The sequence below is a fragment of the Eurypyga helias genome, unplaced genomic scaffold (assembly GCF_000690775.1).
Source record: "Eurypyga helias isolate BGI_N326 unplaced genomic scaffold, ASM69077v1 scaffold12162, whole genome shotgun sequence".
In the NCBI taxonomy this organism is placed as follows: domain Eukaryota; kingdom Metazoa; phylum Chordata; class Aves; order Eurypygiformes; family Eurypygidae; genus Eurypyga; species Eurypyga helias.
This window is the reverse complement of record NW_010235348.1, coordinates 77633-97555: the sequence shown is the minus strand read 5'-3', so window position 1 is coordinate 97555 and position 19923 is coordinate 77633. Positions and strand designations below refer to the sequence as shown.

The 19923-nt window shown below is 36.3% G+C and overlaps 1 protein-coding gene across 1 annotated transcript in view; it reads right to left on the bottom strand.

The window, feature by feature from the left end:
* Nucleotides 1–19923, bottom strand: part of LOC104505943 (potassium voltage-gated channel subfamily H member 8-like) — a gene marked incomplete at its 3' end in the record, with an annotated part of 52744 nt that overhangs the window by 16053 nt on the left and 16768 nt on the right. Inside the window, exons 4-5 of the mRNA XM_010146716.1 lie at nt 6179–6306; nt 3238–3478 (exon numbers count right to left, since the gene is read on the bottom strand). Coding sequence (XP_010145018.1) covers nt 3238–3478; nt 6179–6306 — 369 coding nt within the window. The remainder of the gene's footprint in view (nt 1–3237; nt 3479–6178; nt 6307–19923) is intronic.

The window sequence follows — 19923 nt, the reverse complement described above, 5'->3', positions numbered from 1 at the left end:
AAAATTTATTTTACAGGTATTATTGAAAAGTAACCGAGATTCATTATACTTCTTAGAAATATTTAAGCTATCATTGGATAGAAGAAGCAAAAGATTTATTTACAGGAGAAAGAGAAAGTTGCACTCATTAAAGAGTAAGAGATCTGCAAGTACACTCAAACATCACATCACACAAGGTATGAAAGCACTAGGATATACAGTAAACATTAAGTGAAAATAATTTTATCTTAATTTGAGAAAACTTAATTATGTTCCCTCTCTGACCTTTTCCCCAGAGACAGGACAAAATGGGTTGTTGTTATTATGGTTTAGCTTCTGTTTGTTTTAAAGAACTTGAAAGGTTGGAGCAGTTAAACCTCTAGCTACATGTACTCTTTCCTCATAAGTGCTTTAATTCAGATCAACACTTCTACTTAAAAGCACCGCAAGTCAGGAGGACACTTTCACATGTATTTTTATCATGCTTAAGCATACGCTGAATCACAAATTGGATAAACCTAAAAGGTTTTTTTTATGCCACTAAATTTATTCAAACTGTTCTGCTTAAAGAAAACCCTGTCTCTATCCTATTATTTTGCTTGAACTGATGAGCAGACACCCATTTATTGTCATGTTTCTGCTCCCTTTGATAACACAGCTAAAAACAAAAACGTTGTTAAGTATAAATAGTTTATGCAAGTTACGTGCATAAAAGGTATATATTGTTCTATGTTCTGAGAAATCTGTATAAACTCAAAGCAGATAGTTAGACTCTTTTTCTCCAACCCATGATTACAGAGTTGTAATATCTCAATCCATGATTACAGAGCTGTAATACAGCTGAAGGCCCCAAGTCAGCCACATGTCCCCACTGATGTTCTGAGGCAGCAGCATCGTAAAAAGAATTTTACTCAACACTTCTCATTGACTTTTCTCAAAGCAGACAGATCATCTATCAAAGACTGCGAGAACCACAGTGTGACAATGCCTGAAACTTATGCTTAAATTTATGTATGTTATCAATCTCACACATGTTCTAAGACATATTCACTCAACATTTTAACGGTCAAGAGATCATTGAGAGGTGACTATAAAAATACTGTTTTCTTTAAATTCATTGCAGAGATTTAAATCCACTATGAGAATAAAAATACTCCATAAACTTTTCCCCAGAGCCATAAATTTAAAACAGATAATAACTTTGGAAATAATTATTTTGGAGGAAATGGAGCCATTATTGAAACTGTGGAGGAGGAATAGTGACATGCTGCTGTACAGTGTTTGTGGTTACCAGTAACATAACCATGCAAAGAAGTCTTTTCTAGTACTTTATACACCTTTCTTAGAATGTATTTAGTTACAACCATAGTTTGACTTCTTGGATGACAAATCTAAAAGTCTAACCAGAAAATATGAAGTAAAATTTACAGAAAATCTTATTCCTTCTATTTTTCTAACCCAGCTACTTTAATAATCATAGACGTACCCTTGCTTTTATCTTCCTAAGAAATGTATATTTCCAGAAAAAAATATAAACAGAAAATCAGCACTGAGCATTACACCATCTGTCTTGCTTCAAATGGATACTACAACACATAAATCAGTTAGATACGTATTATACTCTCGGGTGTCTAGATGCTATTAAACGCCTTCATAACACAAACCAGTTATCTATACTGGTGTGATGTGAAGGGTAAAACCATTATCAAAATATCTTAACCTATGTCTACTTTTTTTATGAAGATATCCAGGTAGATCAAGTGGAATTATTTCATTTTGCATTCCTGAAAATGGAATGTGTAGTCCTTTATGACTGACTAGAGTCATAGCCTTGCTCTTTTGACACAAGACAAAAGATGATCTGGATAGCAAAACAGAGGTTTCTTACTGCAGTGCTTGAATGTCGTTCAATGTGAGTTGTCTGGATTAACATCAATGAGTTCACCAAGATCTAATACTGAGCATAAAAGGGGAAAATCAGACCTCAAATATAATGTCAAATCAATGTCCAAAAGAGGAAACACAAATATTTATCCATCATGATATCTGATTCTTCCATCAGTCACATTACCTACTAGTCTTATTGTCTACAGTAAAGATGTCAAAGAAATGGAATGAACTTTTCAAATTAAAAAAAAAAAAATCTGTTAAAATGAAGACATTCTGAGTTATTTCTTAGTGTTTAAGAAGTTCACACTTCTTAAACACTAAGAAATGTTAAAATGTTAAAAATTACATTTAGAAGTGTTTCAGTAGTCTTTTGTTTTCCTAAAGAAGAACAAAGCATTGCTTTCAATGTCCGAGTTAAGCTAAATTTTTTTCAGGAAAAAATAGAAAAAAAGTACATTAGAAAAGAAGTTTCAAATCTGAGGAAAATTTTATCCTTTGTTCATTATTATTTCTCTCTTAGAAACCAGCCTAAACCTTTTCATATTCAAGGAATCACTTACTCAACTTTGCTTATTTCTTTAAAATAATAGTTTCTCTACCTGCATGTTATCAACGGTTCTGAGGTATAGTTAGCCCGTGTGACAGCACTGAATGGTGTCACAATAATAAAAACTTGGGATAAAATCTGTGTGACCTTAGTCAGGGATTCTTTCCTATATTCACATAGAAATGAATAAGATAATACAAAAAAGAAATTCCTTTGCTACAAGGCCACTATTAGACATGACCTTGTTTTCATTTTAATTATTGAAGGTACAAGGGTTAAATGGATCATTGCATCAAAAGTTTAGAGAACAGACCAAATGACAAGTTGCAACCTTTCAAATTCTATCCCAGTTGGCAGTATAGCATATTGATATTATACATTTCCATTATTGCAGTATGAGTTTTAATCTTATATCATTAGTTTTTAAAACCTAGTGATTTTCAGTTTATGGTCCATGAGTCTTCTAGGTGTCTGTGAAAGGTAGTTAAAAAAAAGTTACATTATGAACAACACTGGAGTAATTGCAGGGCACATTCCTAGACTGGGAAGATTTTAGGCACCCGCATATTAAAACAATGGTTTTCAACCTTTCTTAAGGTAAAAGGTACCTTTTGAGTAAAAGCATGACTATCTGAATCAATGTAAAGTAAAAAAGAAAAAAAAAGTTGATCTAAAGTGCAAATAAAATCTCAAAGTACACAGCTAAAATGGATTTTCTTTAAAATCATGAGTCATGATTATTTTCTGTTCTACATTATACATGCTATGAAAACTTTAAATGTCAAAAAAGAGACCCCAGACAAATCCCAAATATATCTTACCTATGATAAAAAGAATTTCCACTGCAATGTCACTGACAGTTGTGCTTCGAGTTGTAGACAGCTCATCATGGCCAATAAAGCAAACATTGTAAGGTACAGTCACAGCAACATAAAACGTTGCCAGTAAAATAAGCCAGTCCCAGCCAGCTTTAAAAGTGCTAAAATGCAACAATATGAATTTGGATTTTTTTGCATCTGAAACTTTATATTCTGGAAATGCTGGTTTATCTACAAAAACATTCTGAAAAAGAGAGAAAAAGATGACATGAGACAAAACAATAATTTGATCACACAGACAAATTTCAGTGCAGCCACTTGTTTTTTTAAAAAACAAAGAAATATGACACACTCATATGCAGGCAAGAACTAATACTATTTTTTTTTCTCTAATGTAGTCCTCACACTTACTTAGACAGATGGTTCTGTTGATGGAATAACTTTTGTGGCTGTTGGGACAAGAAGAGGACTAATAAGGAACAGATTAGATAGAATGAGAAGAGGACTGAATCTGTCAAACTATTTCTTCCTCTGTTGGGCAAATTCTGACTGAAGAGTAATGTTTTTCTGCTGGAGAGATAGGCTAAAGCTTTGAATACTTGAGCACATACTAATGCAAATCTGAATAATCATATAGAAGGGAATAGGTGGTGTTGAAGACCAAACATCCTTCCTACATATATTTTAGAGCTGGAAGGAGGTTGTTTCAGACCAGCTCTAGCCTGGTCCTGTGGACTGAACAGCTTTAAGTAGTTACAGCACCTCTCCTTGTTTTAGTTTCATCTGAGGGAATCCAATTTGGGTGGCTGAGACTGAACCAAACCACAGTTAATAGGAATAATTTTGGATTCTCTTTAAAATTGTACTCCTTATCTAAACCAAAATACTAATGTAAACCCACCATAATACTGCTTCAGAATCAACTACTTTCATCATTAGACCGTACTACTTTTATCATGTGTCTTGAGTCTTCACCATGTAACCATCAAAGGTCTTTGCAACAGACTTCAGTCTCACATACCAGTTTTCTAAATTCTTAGCTTTCATCCTCCAGAGTTGTAACAAAAACACCTACCCTCCTGGAAAGCAGCATGCGCTACATGAACTGTCTTGTATTATCTACTGACAAAATTCTTGCTCGCTGTCATTATGTCCCCGGTTAATGCTGTTCCAGTAATGAAAAGCCTCACAAAACAACACTGTGTATTCAGCAAGCTAGGATTACTTCTGATCTTGAAGTTATTCACTATGAATATAAAAAGACAACAACTCTGTGACCGCAGACATAATTCCATTTGCCTTGCCTGTCACAGCTCTTCTCTGTGCATTTCTTTTGAAATAGTGATGTCCCTGCCTCCTTGCCTTCTCCATTCTTGGTTCTCATTCATGAATCTTAGGGGCTGAATTCTTACTGTTAGCATCAGCCCATTTGGAATCACAGAGAAGAAATGTTCCTCTTATGACTTCCAATTCATAGCTGTAAAAACCTATGCCCTAAAGGCAGTAAATTAGCCTGACAACAAAGGTTTTCAACCAGTATATCATCTGCACTAGGCTTTTGACAGTACAAGAAAGTCACACCAAAAGCTATTTAAAAGTCATGTTTCTAAAAAATATTACTGTGTTACGAAAATATTACGGAAAGATCATAATTTGCAGACTTTTTTTTTATTTTACACTTTTTCAACATTTAACATTTTTAACGTTTCTAGCTTTTTAACCTTTTTGTTTAACACTTAACATTTAGATTCAATGGAAGTGACTGTATGCCCTTTGAGGTATATACCAGCTGTGTATTTTCACATCCTTAATCTATACCAAGTTTTTTCTGCTTTTAATTTCTAACATAATAACTTGGAGAATATGTCTGCACTGCTGCTGCTCACTTTTGGTAACCAACAAAAGGAACATGCCCAGTGGCAGATCATTTTTTCAGGGTTTTCATAATCTATATCCTTTGGTTACTTTTTCCATTGTTTGTCTTCCATTTTCCTCATAACCATAACAAAGAAAAAAAAAAAAAGACCATTTTCTTCTTGTGGCTCTGTCAGAGTTGATCTTTCTAATGTTACAAACAAAAAACTAAATACTGTTCTGAGATTTTAAGAAAAAATACTTCTTTTTACTACCCCTTCTTATAATAACTATAGGCTCTCACTGTTGGAACAGGCTCTCAGATATTATTCTAGCAATTTTTTATATGTACATACTGATTTCATATACATCTCTACTTTTCCTCTGCATTAACTTTTCTCCTGAAACGTAGTTCCATAGAAAAGAAGGGTTATTTTTATTCCGGAGTGTATTTCTTTAGAAATCTTTCTGCTGCTATATTTTTTGTTTTGCCTATTGTTTAATATGGTTTTTACAACATTCACATGGTGGTTTATGAACTTACTTTTTTGTTATACTTAATAAGGAAACATAGAAGTAATTTAAGGAAAGAAATATTACTATTTCAATTTTGAAATGAAAAGATAAATTTACTCAGCACAAAGTTGGAGACATTCCCACGAAAAGTTGCCTAAATGAAATGTGACCTCCTGGAACATATGCAGTATAGAGATTTTCAGCTAGCGCAATACTTTGATATTCTTCATTAATTTTTTGGCAAACAGTAATCACTGAAATAAAATAATTGGGACAGTAAGGCAAATTGGAACCCAAAATTAAGTTCTAGGATATTTTAAAATGTCTCTTTCCTGGGGTTAAATAAATGTCTGTTTACAGTACGGCTAAGTACACTGTCTTGATATATGAAGTGTAACAAATACCATAGTAGTCAGAACTGCACTTAAATGAACTGCACTTTATTCCTTTTGTAACCATAAGAAATGTCCTAGTCATAATATTAGGTACCCAGTGACCTTTTACAGCTTTTAATAAAAAAAAAAAAAGACAGTACAAAGAGTACATTTTTGAAAAACAGAAGAATTACACCTACATTATTAATTTTTAATTTGTTCTTCTCTCTTCTTTGTAGATGTCCAGATATATGATAAAGGACCGCTCTACTCCGTCTTCGTGCTGATTCAAAATGTGACCCTGCTCTTCCTCTTCCTTTCCATTTTTCTGTAGAACATAGGTGAGAGTCATTAAACATCAGGAAATAGTACTTTAACCTTTGGGACGTGGACTACTGAAATTTTAGACTTTGGTAGAAATAGGACTAGATGTAAATATTATACCTGCCTTTTCTTACTTTTGCTTAATTTTTTTGCAGTTAAGAAAACAAAATTCCTCTCCTGAAGGACAAATAAAAATTATTGTAAATTTTTAATTGTGAAATGCCTTCATGCAACTCAGAAGCAATTAAACACAACATATGATTTGATAGGTAAGACAAGGTACTCATTACCATTTCAGAAAATAAAATAGTGATTACTGACCAGAAGCAAGCATGGCTAGTAACCGTTTGAGGTGTTCTTAAGGTGTTCCTACTCTCTAATTTTTTGGGGGGGAGGGGAGGGGAGAAATTCTTGTGGTCTACTTTTTAAAAACAAAGCATCTGACTTGTACTAGGCTTCCCTTCCCTTACGTCAGAATATGCTAATTTGCAGGCTTGCTCATTAGTAATATCTAATTCTTATATTCATATGTTTAGATTTCTTTTCCCATCATATGGTCACTGGCATAGTCACTTGACACATTCCTTGGTGACATGAAATCCATGAAGAGTAAAGACTGAACACTGTTTTGGAAAGGTTTGTGTGGTTTCCCTCCATTCAGATGTCTGTAGTTGTCAATCATGGGATCAAATTTTGTTCTTGCTTATACAGCAGTAAATTCAAAGTAACTCCAGTGACTGATGGAATTACAGTGAATTCATGCCAGGGTAAATGAAAGCAGACATTTTGGGATATGTCAGAATTAAGAAAAAAGGAATTATGGGAATAAAGAAAGAAGCTGTCTCTCAAGCAGGTTTAATTAAAGTCAGTTCAATGCATACAAATTAAGGGAGAAAAAAACCTGAAAAACCAATTAGCAGAGACAGAAATTAACATCAAGCAAAATAGCTACATTTTGAAACCTGCCTACAAAAGCAAGAAAGATTTGAATTATAGAAGACTGATGTATTTTTGGCTCTACAACACAAAACTATATATAACAAAAAATATAGGAAGCTAAACTTTCTAAGCTTCTCAGTTTCATGTAATTCATACAAGAGGGCTCTCCAGGTGAAGATTTTTAATATGTTGGTAAGGAGGAGTGGGAAGAAGGAAAAAATACTGCACTGCAAAACCAGCTCCTTGAAAGCTGTAAGAAACAGGTGAATCAACCCCATACTTCCCCTTCTCCAGCTTGGGTGGTGCCTGCAGGTGGCTTAAAGAGCTACGGCACATACATGTGCCAGCTACAATGAAGAAAGGTAAAACAAAAGGGACTGTTTCACAAAATACTCAACTAAATGTGGGCATTTTAAATTTTCACCTTTCAACCACTGAACAATTTAAAACAAACTAAATTTTAAAAGCGTTCTTAAATTTGGGATGAGAATAGAGTGCTTATCTGTTTCTCTGAGATAAAAGGAATTTATATCTATTGAATAGGGTGTCCACAGTAGTATTGGATGGTTGTGGGAGTCTCTTTGTCATATGACTTTGTATTCTCTTTAAAACTATTTACAAGCTCTGTCTCTTCCCTGTCTCAACCTAAACTGCCATGTTGGGTGAGGCCATTTAGTTTACTGCCTCCCAAAGTAGTTGATAAAATGTTTCAAATCTACTATGAATCAAGCTGAGAAAGTGGTCAAATACCTTTCCCAAGTTTCTGGCCAGCAACGCTTTCAGGACTCTTTAGCTAAAGGCTTCGTGTCTTCATGATGTTTCATATCTAATACCTCTCCATGTCCTTAGCCTACAAAGCACAAGACAGTCCATCATGGGAGGTGACAGATAGGTGGCTTCAGCCTAGGTGAAGTGATATGTTGAGAGACCCACACTGAACCGTGTTGCAGAATTCAGGCAAGCTGCCCCTTCAGGTGGAGTTCCTTTGAGTACTTCAAGCATCCCTAGCAATACAAGGCTCTTCCGCTGTGGAGGTAGAGCTCTGTAGTTCTGGTCAACCTTGAAGGCCTTCTCTTTTTTCCCCCATAGATCTCCTGTGTTTTTTAAGATATTCTTTTAGTAGCTCCTTTTTCCAGAATAATACGCAGCCTTCAAAATATACATACACAATTACCTGATCCAATAGTGTAATATTGCCTTTTTTTTTTATTAGTAACTCCTAACCTCAGATTTTTTTCTTACATGCTGAACACTGAGTTGAAAGTTGTCCGTAACTCCATCTCTTTACAGAATAGCAATAATTATTATGGAGGCAGTCAATGTATAGATATTTGGCTAAGTTTGTTTCTTTTTCTTATATATTTATTGATTTTTCATTTTCTGTCTTCTCTAAATAAAAAGAAGTTTCTTATATGATTTAAATTTTATGTGCCAGTGGCATGATAATGTTTTGCTTTAGATGAATCTCATCTCTCCTATGCAGGGTTAGCATTTCATCCACTAAGTATTCTGTACTCATTAACCTGTGCAGGCTGTGGGGCTTCATATGACACTTAGAGTCATACTAATTGCATATTTGCAGCACAAGTGACTTCAATCACATGCCGATTCTACTATTTGGAAAGGATTAATGTTACCTCTATGTTAATATTGGAATTTATTCAACTCCTAGAGACAGCAAAGCACAGATAAAAGAAGTGTGACATCTATTATGAAATAATAATATTTTTCTTTTTAAACAAAAATGGTGAAGAATTTTTATTGTAGTTCTTACCAGTGAAAAAAATGAGGTGTCTGTGCAAATAAGATGCCATCAGACAATACTACCTACAGAGCACCTGTCAATGGGCCTATAACATAAATCAGTGAATGATGTGTGAATTCTCCTGCTTTCTAATCTTCCCAGTGCCTTTAGGAAGAGGCAATCCTGACCCTTAGTAAACTGTGCTGTTCACCAGGTGTGCCTCTGTATTTGTGCGAAGATTGTCTGTAATAGTCATTCTTTTCCTGTCACGCTCAGTTTACACATCACTGTTCTGAAGGAAACAGTTTATTTTTTCTAAACACCCAGCTGTTACTTTCCAATTCTTAAACATATTTAGGTACCTGACAGACTTGCTTTTGTCTTTCCATGGCTGGTCTTTACAAAAAGATACAATAATAAATCAAACCATAAGCAGAAAGTCAGTCTAAATATTCTTTTATTTTTCCTCTGTGCTTAAAACCCAAAGGACTTTCCTCTCCTCAAATCCTGTGAGAAATCATTGTTCTAAAGAAAACTTGGATTTGGGAGTCTATTTCTCAGTGCTTCTACACACCCCTTCCTATGTGAAGATAATCCCCTCCCCCCCTCCAAAAATAGTTCTTAAATAGCATGCTTTGCAATTTAGTCTTAACCTCCTTTTTTTTTTTTTTTTTAATTAGAAAAGTGGTAGCATGTGTTTTTTAACTCTACTTACTGCCCTTTTGCATTGTTTTTTCTTTCAGACAAGATCAGGTATAGCACCACAACCACCACACATGACTATTTCAGAAATCTTTCTAAGAAAACAAGCTAAGAACACCACCTCTTTGCCAACCTTAACATCAGTCTCATAACAACTTAAGCCTTCTTACAATCTTGTAAGGGAAGGTTGCAGTAAAGTAAGCACAAATCAGACACAAACACCTTTGCAACTGTTGACTTCTTGTGCGTTATAAGAACAGGAAGCATCAATCTTCAAGTTAAAGATAATAGAAATTGGAGGCATACTCTTTTCTTGTCTCTTTGTAAAACAAAATAAATCTAATCCTTAGGTAGAAATCAGAAAAATAAAATGTGGCAATTTCTGATAAGCTCTACTGGTATATACTGCCCTAGCAATGTAAAAGAACAGTAAACTCAGCTTTACCGACCAAATTTAAACCAGGTCTATGTCTGCTCTCCTTCAAAGCACTTCAGAATAGTCAGACCAAGCATTGGATAGTCCAGAATACTTTAATAATGTTCTCGTTCCCCAGATAAAGTATGACACATTTAGGTTTAACCATCAAATGGGAGATAAGACTCATACTGTCCTTTCAGTTATGAAGCTCAGATAGTAAGAAATAAAAGATATCCCAAGTCCTTCCTGAGGCTCAGCCAGACCTGAAGTTGGATGCTCAACACATGGCCAAGGGAGGCCACTGCAGCCTGCCAGCTCCCAGGGACCTTCCTTCACAGGACAGCTGAGAGTCTGACAGGAACTGGCTCATGGCCGAGGAACAATTGGATGCACTCGAACACCACCCTGCTCTTGTTCTGCATCTCCAGCCCTGTGCTAGGCTGTAATTGCACAGGTATAGGAGTTCCTTGGAAAGTAAATCCATCGCATACAAGCAGGATGCCCATAATCATCTTGTGCAGTGGACTGAAGCTGTTGACACTAACTCTGATGTGACCCAGAAGCATTATGCTCACTCCACAGAGGACAAGCTGTAGCATGAGAGAGACTGTGAAATGCATCTCTTTCCAGATACTGAAATAAGTTAACCTGCTCTGGCCAGAAAGCTTGTATATTATTGACAAAAACTGTCTCAACCTTGGTATTTTTCCTCACTTTTCACAGCATGAATTTATATCCCTTTGAAAGAACTGTCTTCACTTTTTCCTCATGTTATACATTATCACAACAGAAAATTCATTAATTAAAACCATTACCTAGATTTTCCTTCGGTGTAATTAAATGCCCAACATGCTCCTGTACAGAATCATCTCCTCGTCTGATCATGGATCATTACCACAGAAAGTTTTCTATACGAGTGTGCATACACACAAAAGACAAAAATTAACATCTAGCTTTCCATTCCTATTACACAGGAAAATCCAAGAGATTTGTCCATTTCTACCTAAGCAATCAAAGTTAGAGAACAAATAAAAGCAACCAGGTCCTCTCCAATTTAACCCAGAACACAATATACTGTTAATATGTGAATGAGATAGAGAGGGGTAAGGTAAAGTAGTGTGAGGGTTGAGTTCTGAATACACACCCGAGTAACTTCATTCACAGAATGTAGTTCTACCAAAAACCAGTGGGACAGAGTTATCCTAAAGGCTGTGAGGCTGCAGACTTGGCCCTCTTAGCAGTATTAAACCAATTATCACTCCTTTGAGTATATTAGTCATTGAAAAGATAGACTTCACCACTAGGGACTAGACCGTAACTGTTTACTGCTCTTTTACATCTTCACAACCACATTAGCTCCATGCTCAGGGTTATATTCTAACCCCAACTACTTGACTGACACTGCTGTCATGTTTGCTAGGTGGGGCTGCGAGGCTTAGGGTAAGAATGATTCAGACACATTGACTATCCTCTTCGAACGGTATAAATATGACCATACCAAGTCATGACATGCAGCAAACCTCAATGTCCACGTGGGCAAAAATACAAAAAGTAGTATAGACGTAGATATTTTTAAACACTTTGCAAGGAAGAGTTCTGAAGAAAAGCAGTGAGCTACAATCACATGGCTCCAGATTTACATGGATAGTCAGACCTACAGTGCCTGCTTTTAATAGTATAGTTTATACTTTTATAAATAGGTTTGCATAAAATAATGAGATGACAACTTCTTAGACCTTTGAGGTTTGGGAGTGCATATTAGGAGTAAATGAAGTTTTTATTCTACTAACGTTTTACTCAGACAGCTGGATAAGCTGTCAGAGTAGTTAAGAACATTTTTATTTATTTTGTTGTTTACAAAGCTAAAGTCAATCATGAGGTGAAACAGCAGATAATGCCAGCTCACATCTAAGAAAACATCACAGAAATACAGTCCTTCTGAATGTATGAACTAGATTTACTTTGACCAACAAACAAAAGGTAGAACAGGACAAATGCACTTTCTTCATTGCTAAGAAGTATCTAGATATTCATGATGCTGCTCCATCTACACCCTGGAACACCATGAAAAGGGGTAGGAACTGAGCTAACACTGTGCCTTCAAACTACTGCCGGTTGGACACTTCCCACCTCTAAACACAGAGGGAGTGGTGCATTCATGTACCTGGATGATCTCTCCTAGTGTTGTGTTCTGAAATCAGGCAGGGAAGTAAACCTCCCCCATTTCCTTGCCTGTGTATTTCTCTGGGATGTCATAACCCAGCCACTCAGCCCCACCTCACAGTGAGAAGTTGTTATGTGGGATATCTTATAAGTACTGAACAGTTCCTTTTTGATCCTCAGTTCAACAAACCATTTATTAAAGAATTTCTCCAGCATTTATTAATCTTGCAACTCTATAAAAGCTTTCTTGAAAGAAGTGCATTCAAGATTTTTTTTGTCCTTTTAATACAAGTCTTGAGAAACCCTCATCACGTGCATCATAAGGTAAGGAATACCACACCAGAAAGTGTAATTGTTGTATAGGCATTCATGAGTAGCCCCCATGCCATAAAATAAATACAGTGACGTCCACCAGAATGGTATGTCACAATGGTACTTAATCATATCCAGTACAATTAATGCAAAATACATTTCATATGTAGTCCTCAACAGCTAACTTTCATATATTATCCTCTCCAGGACAGTACACCAGGACTTGTCAATAAAGAGAAAACTGATAAAAGTCTGCCTTGCTATTAATGACAGAATAAAAACACTACCATGGGCAATAGGCTGCAAGAGGTCTGTTGCCGTGTGACATTCTTTTTGTCAACAGCAACCAAATATTCCCAAAACTATTAGCTTTATGGTAGATTGAGGCTAGCCTCTAGTTGCTTTTTTATTCTGTTAAGTGATTAACTGATTCAATAAGAAAATGTACTTAATGCACATACTAGCTGAAAAACTGTAAACATTATTACAAAATATTTTTTTAAAGGACCAATTTTACACAGAATCAAATGTGCGGTTTTCATCATTTTAATATTGTGCCTTGAGAGAAAATTCAGTTTTGAACAGGCAGAGAAATGAAGTACTACTATACGTTACTCCTACTGTTTCATGGATCACAAAGCCCTTTAAACAGTGGTATGCTTACGAGATCAGAAATCCTTAAAAATATCTTGAGCTGCTGATTCTTACATCATTAAGAAAAAAAAAAAAAGTGGGAAAAGACACACAAAGACCAAAAGAAGGGATCTTTCTCCACCTCAGTTTTGGTTGTTGATGAGTATACACTCCTAAATAAATCAATCTTCTCTTTAGGATGCCAGTATTTGGGCCCATGTCATAAAATTCAGAATTAAAAAAAAAAATCCAAGTGTGCACACCTTTCTTCAACTACTTCTGATAGACTGAGTTTCAGTAGAACAACTCTGAAGGTGAATTGTCTTCAAGCTATGTCCCCCTTATTAATACTACTGCCTTCTCCCAGGTTTTACACAAAAGAAGTTAGAGAATCTCTTATAAAGTAAAATATTCCAGCTCAAAAATAACTATTTCATAATTACATTAAAAATTTACTTACCAGCTCATTTATCATTATGAACAAAAACATAACTGTACTAATACAGAGAATATTTGAAATATTAAAAAAAAACCCAACCAAAACCAATAAAAGCTTTGAGATTCAATATTTGCAATTATTTCATCCGTCAGTGAGAAACCTTTCATTGACTTCAGCAAGTGTTAATGTCTGTATTTCTGTGCAAAGATGTAGTATTTAAGGACATAATCTCACTAAACATAAAGGCTTTTTGTTTTTTCATTTAATTTCATTAATTCAATCACATACTTGAATGATATTTTGTCCTCCACAATATCCAGAGCTAAGAAATAGATAAGTTCCAAAAACTATGTCTGTATATATGTTGTGTGTAGTCACTGAAATACTCGGAAAGTATCTCTGTTTCTCTCTCAAGGAATGAGATTTTCAGACTATGAAAATGACTGGTCATAAACCAAAACTGTTTTACAACCTTAATTATACAAAGTAGGTTGGATGCTTAACAGTTGTAAATCCAGTTTTGCTACAGCTAGACAAAACTAATCTGTAATAGGCCTTACTTGCTGAGTCTTTGTAGGACCTCAGGAGTACCTGTGAGGAGCTACAGCATGAGCTCCATTCAGCATAACTGCAATTACAGGTGAATTCTGCAAATGGTCCAAGTTCCCTTATTTGTGTTTCTGAGCACAAAGTACATATGCAATACGCATTCTAGCCCTCATGGTCTCTTAACAAAATGTAAGACACCAGGCTCTCTCTAGGTCTGTGAAAGTCTATAAACACACTTATTTCTACAGAAAAAAAATTCTGAAAAGGAAGACATTTATGTACAAAGGTTTGAAAACCCTCTAGCTCCTCAAAAACCCCACCCTTTGCCCCTCAAAAAAAACCCCACCTACCACACACACAACTACAAAAAGCTCTTCTAATTGGCAACACACATAACTAAACATATTCCATGTTTCTTCCGTAGTTTGTCGTCAGTCTCGCACAGTTGAGCTAGCAAACTCTAAAAGAAAAATCCGAAGATATTTTCCACCAAGTCTGCCACAAACCTAATCCAACAAACAGAAAAGCACCAAAATGAGAACCAAAGCAAATCCAAAAAACCAGCTTCCCTCACACCCCAGTTTGATAACCTGGCTTCTAAGAAAAATCTATAAGTGATTGCATGAGTTTGTCCAGGAATTGATGAGTCAATGAACTATTTGGTTGCTAATGCATGTAATCTCTCACCCCTCCAGGATATCCCAGAATACAGCCTGCTCCTCTGCATTTGCTCACGAATCAGAGTTTGCTTTTCTTTTTCTCATTTTCACTCCACAAATACCACAAAGGGCACCTCACCTCCAGAACATACCCTGTGCCTCTCTGAGAGTTGCTGGAATGGAACTGCCACTCACATTTATCACTTGGTAAAAAGCTAAAGCAATGGATTGTTATGCTTCTAAATGTTCAAGGCTCAAATGCAATTTATCTGCTTGCATAAGAAGGTGGGAAAAGGAGGGGGAGAGCATCTATGCTCACATCTGTCTGCAGGAACACGGCGTAGAAAGGCAGCTCTATTTTTGTTGCCTAAGTGTTTACACTCTCATGCACTGACCAGAAGGAAAGCAGCTTCTCTTTACTGAGGGCAGAAGACACACAGACCCTTCCTACTCTGATGGTCGGCTAGAAGAGTCATCCTAGAAAGAACACAACTGAGTCATTGCAGAATAAAGACTCCCCCAATTCATTCTTCCTTTGGGCAGTCAGAATGTTGGTGTAAAATCATGCTTCTATCACAACTCCTCCATCAACAGAACTCCATGGTTCCCTAAGCAACCTGAAACAATTTTATCTGCTTTGAATACTGTACATCTAGGTGACTGTACCTCCCCTCACTATTCTGCCTCCTGACAGGCTTAAGGACCTCTAAAATGAAAAGTTGTGCCCTGAATATTCACTGCTGTAGCTTGAGCAATCATGAAGTAGCTGAGACAGTAATTAAGCAGATTAAATCAAAGTGCACATTGCAGAATTTCTTAGAAAAGCCTATCCCTGCCTCCAACAGACATTTTTTACATAAAAAAATCTGGAAAGCAAAATGTTTGGTACACGGTATTTCACTTCTGGCACACTGAAAAGAGCAACCCCTCCCTCCAACAAATGATGCATAATCAAAATAAATCTGTTTTCTCTAGAAATTCATATAGACCCAAGGATTAATAGGAAGCCAGAAAAAGCTAGCCAGTTAAACCATAAAACTGCAGTTTAGTTTAGTCTGTGGTGGGAAAGGGTGTATTCCAGCTTTTAAATTACATTATAACTAGGGTAAAAGTGTCTTTTCCAAAAGGCAGGCCAACCTGACAAGGAAGCCTTCAAACTAGGAACAATGTAGGGACAAGATGATGTAGGGACAAAAAACAAGTGAAGAAGTGAGGTGGACCGACAGTTGGGTGAACTGCTGGGCTCAGAGTGTTTTGATCCACAGCATGAAGTCCAGCTGGAAGCCACTCAAAGGCATGATGACTGGGGGATTGATTGAAAATACTGTTTAACTTCTTCATTAATGACCTAGAAAAATGGGAAAGAGTGCACTCTTGGCAAGTTTGCAGATGATACAATGTGGGAGTGAGGACTTGTTACATCAGATGTTTGTGCTGCAAGAAGGTTCAGAGGGACCTTGACAGACTCGAGAAATGAGCCAACAGGAATGTCATCGAGTTTAACAAAAGAAGGTGCAAAGTCCTTCACCTGAGAGGAACAAACCCATACACACTAGGCCAGGCGGCGCGAACCAGCTTGCAAGCAGATTGGCAGGCAAGGACCCAAAGGTCCCAGTAAACACCAAGTTTAAGGTGAGCCAGCAATGTGCTCTTGTAGCAAAGTTGGTCAACAGCATTGCAGTCTGCAATGGTAAGAGCACTGACAGAAGGTTCAGGGAGGTGATCCTTCCCCTCTACTACACTGATGAAACATCTGCAGTGATGGGTCCAGGTCTGGGCTCCTTAGTACAAGAGAAATAGGGACATACAAGAGAAAATGCAGTAAAGGGGCCACAAAGATGAACAGGTGTTTGAAGCATCTGACATAGGAGGAGAGGCTGAGTGAGTTGAGACTGTTCAGCATGGAGCAGAGAAGTCTCAGGAGGGATCAAAGGAGTGATCAATCTGTGTATACATATATATATATATATATGAATGATGGGTGGAGGTCAAGGAGACAAAGAATCTTCTCAGTGATGCCCAGTGAAAGGATAAGTGAGAATGTGGACAAAAATTAAACGTATGAAATTCTGTTTAAATATAAGAAAAAGCTTTTTTACCTTGTGGGCAGTCAAACACTGGAACAGGCTGCCCTGAGAGGTTGTGCAGTCTCCATCCTTCATGATATTCAGCACGAATCTGGACATGGTACTGGGCAACCTGTTGTAGCTAACCCTGCTTAGAGTAGAAGACACTGGAGGAACAATCTTCCAGAGATGTCTTGCCACCTCAACTACCATGTGATTTTGTGGTTACTATCTGTTAAATACATTGTTATGATGATGCTGGAATAAGGTTGGAAAAAAAATCTGTCCTAAGATAATTGTTTTCAAAGAGATCAAATGTTTCTCAAAGAAAAATACAACTAATACTTTAACAATGAAGGCTAAAGAAAACTTTCTGGAATAAGTCAAATTGAACAGGGGAATTTTAGCAGTGATTAGAACAGTAGAACCTTACACCTATATAAACCAAATTATTACATATTTATATACAGATTAGAGATCTAAAAGTAGTCAAAGGCCAATTAAATTTCTTATTTCCCTATCTGGATTCCTGCAACCTCACTAATATCCAGCATGTGTCCAAGTGTATTACAGAAATTTCATATGAAGAAATGAAAAAAAACACTGACCCTACCATACCATATTGGAGTCCAGACTGGGAGTCTGATATTTTCAGTTTAATCAGTTTTCGCCCAAAAGGACAATAGAACTCTTAACCACTTTACTAAAATGTAGCTCCTTGTAAGTTAGGATGCTAAAATAAGTTTCCCATAAAACTAAGAACCAGTTTCTGAAGGAATCGTGTTTAAAAAAAACAACCAACCAAACAAAACCCACCTACACCCCAAAATCACCCCCTAAAACCCACCAAACACTCTTTTCCTGAATAAGAGAAAGATCATCAATTTGATTAAAGAGGTCAAGTTTGGGAAAAAAACCCTGTTGAGCTGCTTTTCACAACAGTAAATGATTAAAGGTATTATTAAGCAGGTGAAAAGCAGAGTATATTTCCACAATAAATTTACAGGTAGGGGAACATGAATTGTTGAAAGCAAATTATTAGTATTGAAAAGTTAAGGCCTGTAGACACTGCAATTAAAAAGGGTGTAGAGGTGGGAGAGGAGGATGGTAAATTAACTTAAAACCCAAACCAAAGAAGCCACATGAGAGCTGCTGAACATCACAGCACTTGTAAAGTCTGCCAGACTTCTCAGGCACATGCTTTTGCCTTTTTCTTATATGAAAGACTTCACACAAAGTCTGTTCTTCCCATTGGCTGATAAAGGTGATTTTGCTGGGAACTTTTATACAGAAGAACGGGGGGGGTTGGGGGGGAGGGGAAAGAACCCACTGTTAAATTTCTATTTAGAATGAGACATTCAAAAGAAAAGGTCACAGATGACACCTGACATTTGGGCTGAGTAAAGGGAAATCAGGCAAGAAAGTGGACTTTTGCAAGACTCATTGGCACAAAGGAGCAACTGAAGTTGTGTGAACAGATGAGATAAAACAGATAAGAAAAGGTCTGCAAAAAATCGAAGAGGGTATAATCTCCTGAGCTCTGAAAAACTAAAAAACCAATCCTCAAGAAAAGAGAGCCCATAAAACCAGGAGTGAAAACTCAGGAAGGTGTCATTGTGAAAGTACAAGATTTTTCAGAAGAAGCACATGGTATCAAAGATGCGAGGAAGAATGAGTCTGGAGAAGATTCTTGGTGTATGGGAATGCTGAGAGTGTATTACCAGAGCGTGTTGGTGGAATGCCAATAGGTCCAGGACAGACAGGATAAAAGGAACATGAAGGAATTTTGTTGGATAAGTTTCTAAGGAATTTAGAAATTACAGGAAGATGGTATGTGTCTATTAATGTTACATACAAGTTATAAAGGTCTATTCTGGGCAGAAGAGAGAGTAGAAAGACTTAAACAAAAACATGAGCACAACAGTCATGCAGAAGAGTTTCACACTGAGCATGTTTATATCTAAGGTCTCCTTCCTATACACATTCTAACCACAAGAGGTATGACAAAAAGGCAGAGGAAACTGTGCATAGTGGCAATTATCTTATAACAAGAGCTGGCTTTCAACTCCAAGTTTATAAGTTACCTGATTTTTGAAAGGACAGATTCAGTAATCTTTGGAATAATAAAATTAACTTTTTAGCAGCATTAACTTTGAAAATAACATCCGGCAATGTGCATCAATCGCTTTGCAATGCATGTTAATCCCTGAACATTAAAAAAGATATTTAATACCTTTAAACAAAATGCAAATTCAATTTTCAGTTAATACGAGTGCATACAACATGCCTGCTAACAGTTGTGGTCTAAAGTAAAGAAGAACAAACTACAGTTAAACATTCATAACATAAAGTCAAACATTCTGAAGTTTCAGATACTGAATCAGATGCATAGATTGTACTGGGAAATCTTTTCTAGCAATGATGAGATGATGTTCACCACTGCAGGACCTAGTGAATCACTCCGCTTAGGACAAATCTGAATGTTACTCAAACAGCTAACATAACATGAATTTTCTTTTTATATAACTAAGTAGATTTACATAAAACTAAGATGCTGGAATTGTTAGAAAATATTTTGAATAAATGGTTAAATCCTCTTTTTTATCTCACCATTTTATATAAAACAGTTTATTTGGGAAGGCCCCACAGAAAGACTACTTTCTGTTTCCATGACGCAAACAAGTGTCACCATAGTATAAAGTGATTGTCATGATTTCAAAATTAGTATAAAGGAAAGGGTCAACTAAGTTTCAGGTTTGTGCTTTAAAGAGTATACATCACACAAGACAGCCAAATGTCAATATTCTTAAGCTTATAGCAGTTGAATGGGTATTTACAGGTGTAATGTAGCTCTGCATGTGTGTTCCTCTGTGCAACCGCAAACGTGTTAAAATCTGCTTAGACTTACAATTTGACATGAACTCACTGAAGATCATTTTAATCCATCTTAAAAAAAGCATACAGCTATCAGATGAATAATAGCTGTCATTTTACAAT